This window comes from Physeter macrocephalus, chromosome 21 (genome assembly GCF_002837175.3).
Source record: "Physeter macrocephalus isolate SW-GA chromosome 21, ASM283717v5, whole genome shotgun sequence".
NCBI classification, from domain to species: Eukaryota; Metazoa; Chordata; class Mammalia; order Artiodactyla; family Physeteridae; genus Physeter; species Physeter macrocephalus.
In genome coordinates, this window is record NC_041234.1 from 117,016,845 (window position 1) to 117,029,169 (window position 12,325).

Sequence of the window (12,325 nt, forward strand, 5' to 3'; positions counted from 1 at the left end):
GGGTGGGGGGGGGGGGGGGGGGGGGGGGGGGGGGGCGGGAGAGGGAAGAGGAATTCTTTCTCTAAAGCTTTTGTGGCGGAGGTGGGATCTGACTGAGCCGTGGAGGAAAAAAATAGGACCTCCAGAGTTGAAGAAGGGCCTTCTAGCCTGACGCAGAGTCTGGAAGCAAGAAAGAGCAAAGCGTGCTCAGAAACTCGTAATCAGTCCAGAGAGGCTGGGGATGAGGTCTAAACCTGCGCTTAAGAAATAAAAAATATTAACACCGGTTGGTCTTTGAAAGGAGTGTAACTGGAATTTTAAGGTAATAAGTCACTCTCCCTGCTGCAGCTCAAATTTGGAGCTGGAGAGCGGGGTGGCACTCCAGCTATAGGAGTAATTAATTCTCTAGGAATTAATATCCCTATAGAAACAGAAGGCTAGTTCATCAGCCAAATTCAGACCACTCGTATTTTTCAGGTACCTTGCCTTAGGAGGGAAAGATTTCTTATCCACATCATGGGCTTACGTCTCTGGGATCAAATTTTACGGGAAGAGATGGGTCATATATCAAAAGGTTAATGACTAGCCATTTCTCGCCCAGCTATTTTGTGGCCACCGAGCTGCCACCGTGCAGAGGGCACGGAAAGGCAGTGGAGGTTCACTGGGCCTTTTGCCTCTGCCATCCGGAGAGCCCCAGCAGACTTTGACGACAGCCTCTAGAGCTGGGGGCTGCCGTCATGCCCCTATTCTTTCATGGGAGACTTAGGGCATCTTTTCCTGTAGAGATCCACCGGCACGTTCCACCTCCACAGTGATTGATCTGTACATTTATTACACTTTCAGTAGTAAAAATATATAGACTCCAGTCATCTCTGGAGATGCTGAAATAGTGCTTCCCCCCCCCACCCCTTGATTTAGGGGCAGGTACAGAGGCAGGATGTGTACAGAGTCTGACAGAAATATAAGAGCTCAAATATCTAATTAGCTGAAAGAATCTTGGTTCCCTCTGCACCTTTGGCAGAATTGCAGCTGTCAGATTGGAGCTCCAATATTTTATCCTCGTCGCAAGATGTATCTGAGGATGATTTAGAAAAGACGCTTTTTAACGTCAGTGCCACTCGGCTTTTTTTGTAGGATGCTTGAAGACGACCTGAAGCTGAGCAGTGATGAAGATGACCTTGAGCCCGTGAAGACCTTGACCACTCAGTGCACTGCCACCGAGCTCTACCAGGTAGGAACAGTTTAGGGCCGGGTTTGGGACCCACGGGGAGGGAGCTAGAGGAACTGGAATGGTTTGGCCATCCAGAAGCCTACCCGCTTCATCTCTGAATTTTGGAGAGAGGGAAAGAAGCAAGGGCGGGCATGGTGCCCTGGAACAGGTCGAATCAGCTCACACTTTCACGTCTTTCCCTCTCCTGGACTAAGTATGGTCTTGAGTGCGGTGTAACTTTCCTGTAGTGACTCCACCACGAGGCCTAGCGTCCACACTCATTCATTCATTCCTTGGGGTATAAACGTGACTGCCCCGTTCACCTTTCCCAGGGGTGCCACTTCAGAACACAGCTGACGATCAGTGCCCAGCAGCTTGCAGCTCTCGTGAACCTTCAGGCAAAAGGCATTTGGCAAACACCTGCTGCTGCCCTGTTTTCTTCCATTCTGCAGCACAAGTATTTGCAGTACTTACCACCAAATGAGATGGCAAGAATGTGTGTTTTCAGCATTTCCAGTGAGCCTGCACCTCTTGATTTGGAAAGGCCGGGTATCGTGTATGAATCATGAGAACGGCAGTGTAGTGTGTGATATCAGTGATGCCGATGTGTCTTCTCTGGGACAGAAAACTGTCCCGCGTGTGGGGTCCTCCTGGGCGTGCTGAGAGCCTCAAGTAAGGAACACAGACGGATCGCCTTTTTTTTTAAAGCCAATGCCGGACCATGTTCTTTCTACCGTGAAATCTAAGCGATAAAACTGAAACCAGGGTGTTTCAAGGAATGCTCATGCACTAGTGTTTCAAGATGGTTAACAAATACAGAATTCCATATTCACTAAATGTTTTCTGAGGAGCCTGCGAAGAAAAAAGCTTAGGGAAAATTCCTCAAGGCTTATCTACTCCATTTTCATCTACAGCTGTTGACCGCACGAGAACTCCTACCATTCCGCGTAATTTTAAAGTTGAGTACCTCTTCAATGTTATGTGGCCAAAACTTCCCTCTCCCTTACTTTCCCATTTTCATCTACAGCTGTTGACCGCACGAGAACTCCTACCATTCCGCGTAATTTTAAAGTTGAGTACCTCTTCAATGTTATGTGGCCAAAACTTCCCTCTCCCTAACTTTCTCCGCTTTATTCTGCTTGCATTTTGGATAATATGTAAAAATTGCATCTTTGCAACTTTGGTGCTTTGTCAAGAACAAACACAGCCGTCTCCCAGGGGGCTTGGGGTACGTTTACTGAATGCGGGCAGTCCCTTTCCTACTTGGGTCATGGACTCCAGGGCAAATGTGAAATGCACACTTAAATTCCCGTGTCTGCCACTCCTGCTTTCTGCCTTTAATATGCCGGCGACAAGAACATTATAATGGTAAATAACCCCTCCCCCCCCCCCCCCCGCAGTCCTAGGTCATTGATTTTGACAGGTGCAAGGTGACTTTTTAATGAAAATGCTTCAAGCAAGTCATCAGCAATAAGTGAAGGTAGAGTTTGCACGTTGACATCTTCTCTATGTGATTACGCAAGTGCAGTCTCCTTTTTTGGCTTCTCGAGTTGTTATTGTCTGTATTTACCTGAAGAAGTGGCATCAGGGCAGTTGGCCTGAATCATCTGGGGTTTTAGGACGTATGCGGTGACCGTGTCAATGCCGAGGCCCCCTCAGGTACTCCCGGTTGGTGAGTGGAAAGCTCTCTGTGGCCCGCTGCCCTCAGCCTGCCACGCCTTCCCCACAAATGCCACTTCTCATCTGAAGGGGAGGTTGAACTGGGATATCTGAGGTAAGGCAAAACGACAGCTTACTCCCCCTAGCTGGGTCCAGGAAGCAAAGATGCAGGAGGACTAGTTACAAAGCCCGAAGGCTAAAGGCCAGGAGAGAATGCTTTCGCAGTAGCACGGGCCACAGTGACAGCAAGTTTGGGTGCGTTCTGGCTTTCTGAGGCCCAGTGTTCTTTTTCAGATATGTGTGGATTGACATCATTTTCCTTTTTTGGTCGTTGTGGTAAAATCCACATAACATAAAATTCACCATTTTAAAGTCTACAGTTCAGTGGCATTTAGTCCATTCACAAGGTTGTGGATCCAGCACCAGTTCCAGAATATTTTCATCACCCCAGAGGGAAATCGTACATTAAGCGGTTACTCCCCAGTTCCCCTCCTCCCCGCCCTTGACAACCACTAATCTACCTTCTGTCCCTATGGATTCGCCTATTTCGTTTGAATGAAATCATACAATATTGTGACCTTTTGTGTCTGGCTTCTTTCGCTTAGCATCATGTTTTTTAGGTGCATCCATGTTGTAGCCTGGATCGGTACTCCATTCCTTTTTTATGGCTAAATACTATTCTGTCATATGGATATGTATATATAGTGCCTTTTGTTCATCCATTCATCAGCTGATGGACATTTGGGTCCACCTTTTGGCTTTGCAAATAGAGCTCCTATGAGCCTTTGTGTATACAGTATATATTTTTGTTGAACACCTGTTTTCAGTGCTTTTGAATTGAATCTTTTAATTTTTTTCAGTTCTTTTGATTCTTCCCCCTAGAAGGGGACTTGTTGAGTCCTATGGTAATTTATGTTTAACTTACTGAGGAACCACCAAAATCTTTTTCTTTTCAGGTGAGATAACATGGTGCCACATAGGTCATATGGTACTATTCTCCCATCTTGTAACTGGGACCATCATATCTCCGGCCACATCTATTTGTGGCAGGATGATTGGAGGGAAAAGCATCCGAACAAATGCATTGGTACCATAAATGATGTGTCCAAGGGACTAGACCACACCGTTGGTTTGAGCCGTCATTATACTTAGAAATGTTCTCAGAACCTGGTGGCTACATTCAGGCACGTGTGGTTCAATAAAAAAGCCATTAGCTTTCTGGAGACATCCTCAGGTCATCTCATCCATAATCATTGCACCCAAATTGCCCAGATTTGGTGAGTACACACCGATCTTTTCCCCAAAGCTCTTAAGACCTAATGCTGTGGTCTACAACATAAAGACTCCCAAGAGAATGCATTGCAAATGCACGTATGAAAATGAAACACGGGGTCGAGATGTGTCAGTTTCTGATTTGCCATTTCAGTCCCAAGTCTCTCATAATCAGAACACTCTCCCCTCCCCCTGCCCCACCGTGAGCACCCCCGACGGCAGTATTGGCCATGCTGAGCGGGTCCTGTGCACAGACACCAATAGAACAATTAGGATGTGTTTAAATGCTGAGTATTATGCCTGCAAACGGGAAAATACAGCAGGAAGCCTGAAGGGGAGAAGCGTCATGTACAAGTTAAAGATGCCAAATGGTTGGCCGTAGAGACTCGGGGACGTAAAAAAAACATTTTTAACAAGATAGTTTACCTTCTGGTGACTCCTTAGAAGTCAGAGATGCACCATCACATATGCACGTAGTTTCAGTGGAAAAGCCGTGGTGACGGTACCCTGAAAATATTTGTTAAAAGTTTGCCTGCTCTCTCCACGTTCCCCACTGCATTTTGCTCCCTCGGTTGGGACTATTTGGGAAGCAGCTGTGTCCATGTGGCAGTGCTGGCGCCATGGAGGAGAGTGAGGGAGGGAGTGTAGGTGTGTAGTCAAATGGGTTTGACTCCTGGCTCTGTCGCTTGCTGGTTGACCTTGGGCTAAAGACCTAAGTATCTGTAAAACGGAGGTAACAGAGGTAGCGATAGCACCTACTTCATTGGGTCACAGGGAGGATTCAGTGATTAAGTGAACGAATACAGGCCGAAACATTTGACACTATGGTTAGCACATAGTAAGTACTCACTAGTTTACGTCCTCACCGTCATCCGGATCATCATCATCGTCGTTACTGCCACTAGTAACGATCGAAAATGCCTCGTATTTGAGAGACCAGATCCATTACTTTCCCTTCTCTTGTAAGGAAACTTACAACTTGAATGAAAAGATTCTGTCTTGTCCTAACACGTATTAGCTGTGTGCACCTAGCCATGAGGAACTGTAAGTGTAGTCACTGAGTGCATATGGCTTTTGCAAACTTATGGTTACCAAAGGGGATGGGGAGGGATAAATTAGGAGTTTGGGATTCGCAGATACACACTACTATGTGTAAAACAGATAAACAATAAGGACCTACTGTATAACACAATATCTTGTAATAACCTATCATGGAAAAGAATCTAGAAAACAATATATGTACGTATACTCGAATCACTTTGCTGTACACCTGAAAGTAATACAAACTGTAAATTAACTATACTTCAGATTTTTTAAAAAATGGTTTAAAAAGAGCGTGGTTTTTGGACTAGAAAAGCCTGGGCTTCAATCCCAGCTCTGCCACATAATAGCTGCATGACATCGGGCAAGTCACCTAACATCTCAAAGTCTCAGATCTCTCACCAGTACACTAGAATAAACCGTTGTCGCCTAACTCATTGGAGTATTGTGAGGGCGAGATGAAGACTGTGTATAAGAAAATGCTTTGAAAGCCACAAACGCTACGCAGATTGGAGGTTGTTCTTCCTTGTGGCCCTTTTAAACATTAACTGGAAGCCCCCTCTTTGGGATCCATTGGTAAATAGATCTTGCCCTTCACTTTGGCCTTGGCGGCCAGAGGGATCTGCTAGGAACTGGGTTGAATGTCCTAACTGCACCCAAAAGACATCCATTGGGTACGAATGACGTTTCCTCCCCTCTGAGCTCCGACAAGTTTTAACCTAGACATCCCAGGAAGAAAGGCCAGGTTGCCAATGACACTGCACCAAGTCCTCCAGGAAAATTACGTGTCTCTGAAAAAGAGTTTTTCTTCAAAGGACTGACATGGGTGGAGAGTTGAGTCATACCTTCGGATCGCAGTTCTTATTTCTCTTTCTCAGTTCTCACTGTGCCCTGGAGAAAGGCTATAAGGGTCTGCTGTGACACTCGACTCACCTTGGTTTTCTCTCAGGAACTTCCCCTGAATGGAAAATAAATAATTACTTAAAGCTGACATCGGACACTGGAATGTTCCAGAACAGTGTTTGAATTGGATGCAGTGTTTTGAACTTAGTCTGCATGAACATACGAGTTGCAGTATGTTCTGTTTTGTTTTTGAAGCCAGCTATCAATAACAGGGTTGGATGTACAGCAAAGTGATCCAGTTGTACACACACACACACACACACAGAGACACACACACACACACACTCACACACACTCACACACATATTCTTTTTTGTAAACGAACTATAAAAATTTAAAACAATAACATGGTTGGGATGTGGGGGGCTCCATGATGCCCATTAGCCAGCTGACTGCATTTTCCTTCTCAGCTGCCACTCCTGGCATCATAAATATGAAACCCAACCCTGGCCTGCCCCATGCAACAGTTATTGAATTGCCACTTTCAAGCCAGTCATGCACGGCAGGCAGTGATGCTGTGATGCGTCCCCTGGGGTTTGGCACAATCCAGTAGGATGGGCTTCCTGCACGTGCATCGGTGTGGGGTTCCCTGCGCACCCTCACCCCTCATACCACTGAACCTGCAGTTTTCCTTTTGGTCCATTTTTCTTCTTATGTTTCTCGGGATTGAAAGAACTCCTGAAAATGAGGGGTTAAACCTGGAATCAATTTTCATTTACAACTGAGAAGCAGTTATTGATGCTGTGTTTGCAGTTCAGTGAAAAGATCTAAAGATATAGACCTGGTGCTTCTCTTTCAATATGAGTAGCCTAATCAGTCACAAATGTTTTTTTAACAAAGAAATTGTATTGACAGGTTTATTAAAATTGCCATCTTTGAAGTTTTAACCTATCCACAGTTTGACCTATTCCAAAGGCTTCTAGAATGTGTGGTGGCCCAACTCCAGAGCCCCCTCCAGTACATATTCATAGAGCCAGGTAAACATCTTCTTGATGTTTCCTTGCATGTTATCCTGATGTTTGATTTACGCAGCTTGAAGCATGTAATGTCTGTTATACTCTGGCAGCAGGATGGTCTGTGATGCCTGGGTTTTGAAGCTGGCTGAGATCCGGGCACGGCTCTCCCATGCCCTAATCATCTCGGACTGGCATTAGCAGCACCAGACTTTAGCATTATAAAGGCCATAAAAGAAATAGCTAGTGTTAGAAACGACCTTTAGGGAATTCTAATAATAATACCATCTTATGATTAATGTGAATGAAACTGAAACCTTAGGTGACTTCATGTAGCCCAGTTAGAAATTCCGAAAACGGGCACTGTGGCTGGAAATGTTCAATTAGTGACCAGGCTCGGCTAAAGGACTCTATAGATAAAGCTTGGAGTGGTGTGTTGGTGCTTTAAAAACAGAGCTGAACAATTTCAGTGTGCTTTGGGCACAAAGACATTCTAATGGGTTGTGTCTGGACACATTATCGTAAGTAGCTCCGATGTACCCACTTCTATTTAACCCGATCTTCTTTCTTTTTCTGCCAAGGGATTGCCCTTAGAAATGTGGTACTTAATCCAAAGCATGTTACCGGGGACGTGTGGACTTTTCAACTACATGCTAGTAGCAGAGCTGCACCTCAAACCTGTGAACGTTTACAGAAGAATATTGTCTTCGAGCTCTTTTTTCCTCCACTTCATAATTGTACTTTTGGTCTGAAGATCACTAATTACCTGACACACAAAACAGCTTGCTTTTAATCCAGGTTCTTGATTTGGGTTTTATACTTGATTCATTTTTGTTTATTTGTTTTTGTTCTTATTGTGGGACCAGCTCACTGGCTAGGTTGTTATCTGATAATTGCATATGAAATGAATTACCTGGTAGCAGAAAATCTGAACGTCCTGGCAGCTTTGGGATGTCTTCCTTGTACCCGGGATGCATACTGAACTTTCCAAACCTAGTGGCTAAGTGAAATTCAAGCCCACTTTTCTGTTTAAAGTTTGCTCACGAAAAGGGGGGCAATACATTTTACTGCTGCTCCCAGCTGGCCCCTGACGCGCTACAGTGAATTCATTCGTTGTGACAACAGATACTCTTCCGTGCTGTAATGCTTCCTATTTTTTAGCCACAGTTCTTCTCTCATCACGCTGAACAAGTTGTTACCTCCCCAAGGTTTCTCTACATTTCCATTTACTTTGTTATCAGCAGAAAGGCTGGGGAAGGCCTCTTCCGTAATGATATCAATATAGCACCCACAGCAAGAGAGGTCAGCCCGTCGGGGCTATAGAAACAGCAGATGGATTAGGATGAAACCGGGTGCAAAATAACTTTGATAGAGTCTTTTAATGTAAACAGTTTATCTGTCATTGCCTTTCATCGAAATGCCCCACAAAATGATGGCGTTTGGGCTGTGAAGGCTGCAGGAGGTAGCAGAATAAAATCCGTACGGATATTTTAATTTATTCATTAAAGACAGGAAAGTAAATAGGATAACATATAAGGTTAATAGAATAACATTGGCCTTCATATTCCCAAGATTGTGTTTTCCATTTGGCTGTATTAGCATAGAGACTAGATTAATAAGAGATTGCTTAGGGCTTGTGTGATGTGATTTTTAATATGCTCCAGGCAAGTCTATGACTGTTTAGAAACCTGCTTGCTGAATTTTTTCATTGTAATTAGGTCGTCTTTTAGTGCCAAATATTTTGACTCGTCATCTCCGTAGATTGCCTTTTTATTGTAATCTTCATAAAATGCTTTGAGCACACAGAGATGCAGAGGTGTGTCCATCTATGAGCATTTCCATCGCAAACCCAATGGCTGTTTCGCTTAGCGTAACACTTTCTCACCATGGCCTTAACTCACACATTGGCGAGGATGTGCTGCTTGCCCCAAGGTCCAAGTGGAAACAAAAATGTGTACAATCTGTTCTTTCAGAAACGCTAACTCTCCAGTAGGACAGGGATGACCACAGCCTTTTGTCTACAGAGAGCACACGGCACATATCTGGCGCCATCAGAGGGTGGTAGGAGGAGTAGCTGCCACCTCTGGGAAGCTGGGAATCATTAAGTCAATTGCAATCAAAGTGCTGGAAAGAACAGGTATCACCGTGTTACCCTCGTCACTACCTCTGGGCTGCAGGAAATGGCTGGACAGCATCGTTCCTCTCGTTACTCTCATCCCCACTCTTTCTTTGGTCCAAGCTTGCTCTTTTCCTTGAGCCCCTTCATTGCCCCAGTTTGGGTCCCAAATCCATGGCTGCAGCCTGGAGGTTCTGTCTCAGTCATCAGCTAACAACCCCCAGGCAGTGGACCACGTGTACCTAAGTTTATTGGAGGTGTCCACGTTTTGAGTTCAGTCAGGGTTCTCGCATCTATTAGAACAGTACGAATGTCTCCAGTAATAAAACTCTTTGCCAAACTGAAAATGTAAGATTTTGAAATTTAGATGCTGGCTTGGAAAAACGTTCTGGGGCTTTGGTTTAGGGCCTAGGAATGCTTTATTCTGTTCCCCAAATATCTGCCATCTGCTGGAAAATCTATCAGGTAGGCTGCAAACACCCAAGGATCTTGTCATGAATGGAAAGCAGAATCTGTCTTCTTCTTAAGCAGGTGTATTTATTTATTTCTCTTTCTTTAGCAAGAGCAGAGAGCATTGTAAGCACACAGAACAGGTATCCGAGATTAGCTAGCAATCCAAGGTTAAAGACCTTTCCAAATTATATGGCATGGCGTAACCCACGTATCATGCAGTACCTCATAGGAGTCTTTGGAACATTAGATATAAACATTTATAAACTTGCTAATAGATCTTATTTCTTGCTAACGGAGGCTGACTCCACAATGGAGGTTCCATATTTATCCCTGAATCGTATATGTATATATATTATGTGTGTGTGTATATATATATATATATGCTGAAATACTTGTGTGTGTATTAAAACATAGACTGCCAGACCTTAAAATGACCACTCCAGCTGCCTAATTTTGCCAACAAGGGCACTGAGGCACAGAGAAGTCAGTTGTACTGTGAGATAACGGAGAATATACACGTTGGTCTCTGCGCCTGGTTCCCAGCACAGAGCTCCTAAATCCCTGGTAATTTCCTAAGTAATAAGAGGACCACGAGCATCTTTTGTTCTAGTATTTGGTGTCTGACCCTGGTTCCTGACCCAGGGTCCTAAATCCCCTGGAATTTCCTGGGTGATAGGAGCGTCTTTCGTTCTAATGAGGTGACTCTTGGTGGGCTCCTGGATGCGGGCCGGCTGGTCACCAGAAAGACCAAGCCATGAGTGGAAGCTTGGCACTCCCCAACCCCACCATCCCATTCTTTACGGAGAATGTATGGGGCCCGTGGAGCTTCCGGGGCGCTATTGCAACCTCTGATGTATAAGCCGATTGATCAGAAGCATAGGTGACAACTTGGGCTTGAGACTGGCATCTGAAGTGGGCGGAGGCAGTCCTGTGGGACTGAGCCCTTAACCAGTGGGATGTGATGCTCTCTCCAGGTAGACGGTGTCAGCATTGAGTTAAATGGTAGGACACCTAGCTGGCGTTGCAGAAATTTGCTTGGTGTGGGAAAAGCCCACACACGTCTGGCGTCAGAGTGTTGTGAGTGTGGTCGTAGTGTGAGAGTAAAGGAGAAACGAGGGTGGAAGGATTACTGGGTTTTCTAATACAGACTGATGATAAAAATGGATGTAGCATCCTTGGCCAGAGTATAATGTGCTCTAAAGGGACAGAAAGCCCGAACACACTAGTACGCTAGTACTGAAGGTACATCATCAGTATTCACTCCCATGTAGGTTTTGGAATACTTATATTCTTGGGTACCTACTACGCACTAAGAATACTCTTCCCATTTTCCTGGTTACACATAGTAGAGAGAGAGCCTCTATCGGGTCTTTATCATCTCCCAGCAAAGGACACGTGTCATTTTGTGAGGGGTGCCTCCCTAGCATCAGGGGCGAGAGGGCTCGGATTGGCCGGGGGAAAGAAAACTGAATTTTCAAATCCACAGACCCCAGGGGAACAGAATAACTGAGTGCCACTTACCTTGGCCCTTCTAAGGGGCAGAATAAATAAGCCAATGCTGAGCTGCTCTGCCTCGTGTCTCCGTATTTACTCCACTTAGAGAATGATTGGTGTCGACAGATTACTCTTAGGAGTGAAACGTGCTTCTCCACCAAAGACAGTTCATTTCCATTAAGTTACAATACATCAAAACCTTAGTTATAAACAAAATCACCAGTTGACAAATGAATCTTGCTCAGGGATTTTGTATCCAGCAAAAGAGTCAGCCTAGAGGGAGCAAAAGCCTTAACGGAATCCTGTTATCACATCATCTTTGGGCCAGACACTCAAAACACTCCCACTGGTTGCCATGTTAGCGAAATACACATGCAGGGACAAGTAGGACCTGCTATGAGGCCTGTATTCAACTGGCCTTGGCAGGGTCCTGCGCGGCAGGTTGGGTGAAGTTGATCAGGAGTTCGATGAGCCTTGGGAAGCTATGGAGGATTCATGATCAAAGGGAGCGTAGAACGGGGTAGCACTAGGGAGACCAGCGGCCCAAAGAAGAGGCAGTGGCTGTAGTCCCAGTGAGAGGTAATAAGTCTCCAGCAAGACCATAGCTGCAGGAAGAGTGAGGAGGGCACAGCCTTCTGCCAGAAAGCAGGATGGAAACGTACCCTGTCTGGACCGCTCCGTGCTCCCTCCTCGTTGGGGCGTGAATTCGAGCCTCGTGGGCAGTTGCAGGATGGATCCAGATGCACACGGTCCTGGAGCCCAGCTTTTCCTCCAGAGGCCTCTTCTCTGCTCTTCACAGAGCTGGGGACCCGCCGGCACTCTCTCATCCCCGGAGCAGTGCTCAGGCCTCTCAGACCCCACTATCAGCCCCGATTCTTTTACCCAGCCCATGTTTATTAAGTGACGATCAGATGCCAGACACCTGGAACAAACTTCCTGCAGTCTCTGCCTGTCACAATTTTAACCCTGCCCCCATGGTGTGTAGCACAGGCCTACGTCGTGTATGCATCGAAAAGAGTGAATTAAATTAAAATCGGAGGGCTCCCCTGGCGGCGCAGCGGTTGAGAGTCCGCCTGCCGACGCCGGGGACGCGGGTTCGCGCCCCGGTCCGGGAGGATCCCACGTGCCGCGGGGCGGCTGGGCCCGTGAGCCGTGGCCGCCGGGCCTGCGCGTCCGGGGCCTGCGCTCCGCAACGGGAGGGGCCCCAGCGGTGAGAGGCCCGCGTACCGCAAAAAAAAAAAAAAA

The 12,325-nt window shown here is 46.0% G+C and overlaps 1 protein-coding gene across 2 annotated transcripts in view; it reads left to right on the forward strand.

The window, feature by feature from the left end:
* AFF2 (ALF transcription elongation factor 2) overlaps nucleotides 1-12,325 on the forward strand; it is a 496,057-nt gene that overhangs the window by 389,445 nt on the left and 94,287 nt on the right. For both annotated transcript variants that reach the window (XM_024117055.2, XM_055081794.1), the window contains one exon: nucleotides 1,114-1,210. In XM_024117055.2, the coding sequence (XP_023972823.1) occupies nucleotides 1,114-1,210 (97 nt within the window). The remainder of the gene's footprint in view (nucleotides 1-1,113; nucleotides 1,211-12,325) is intronic.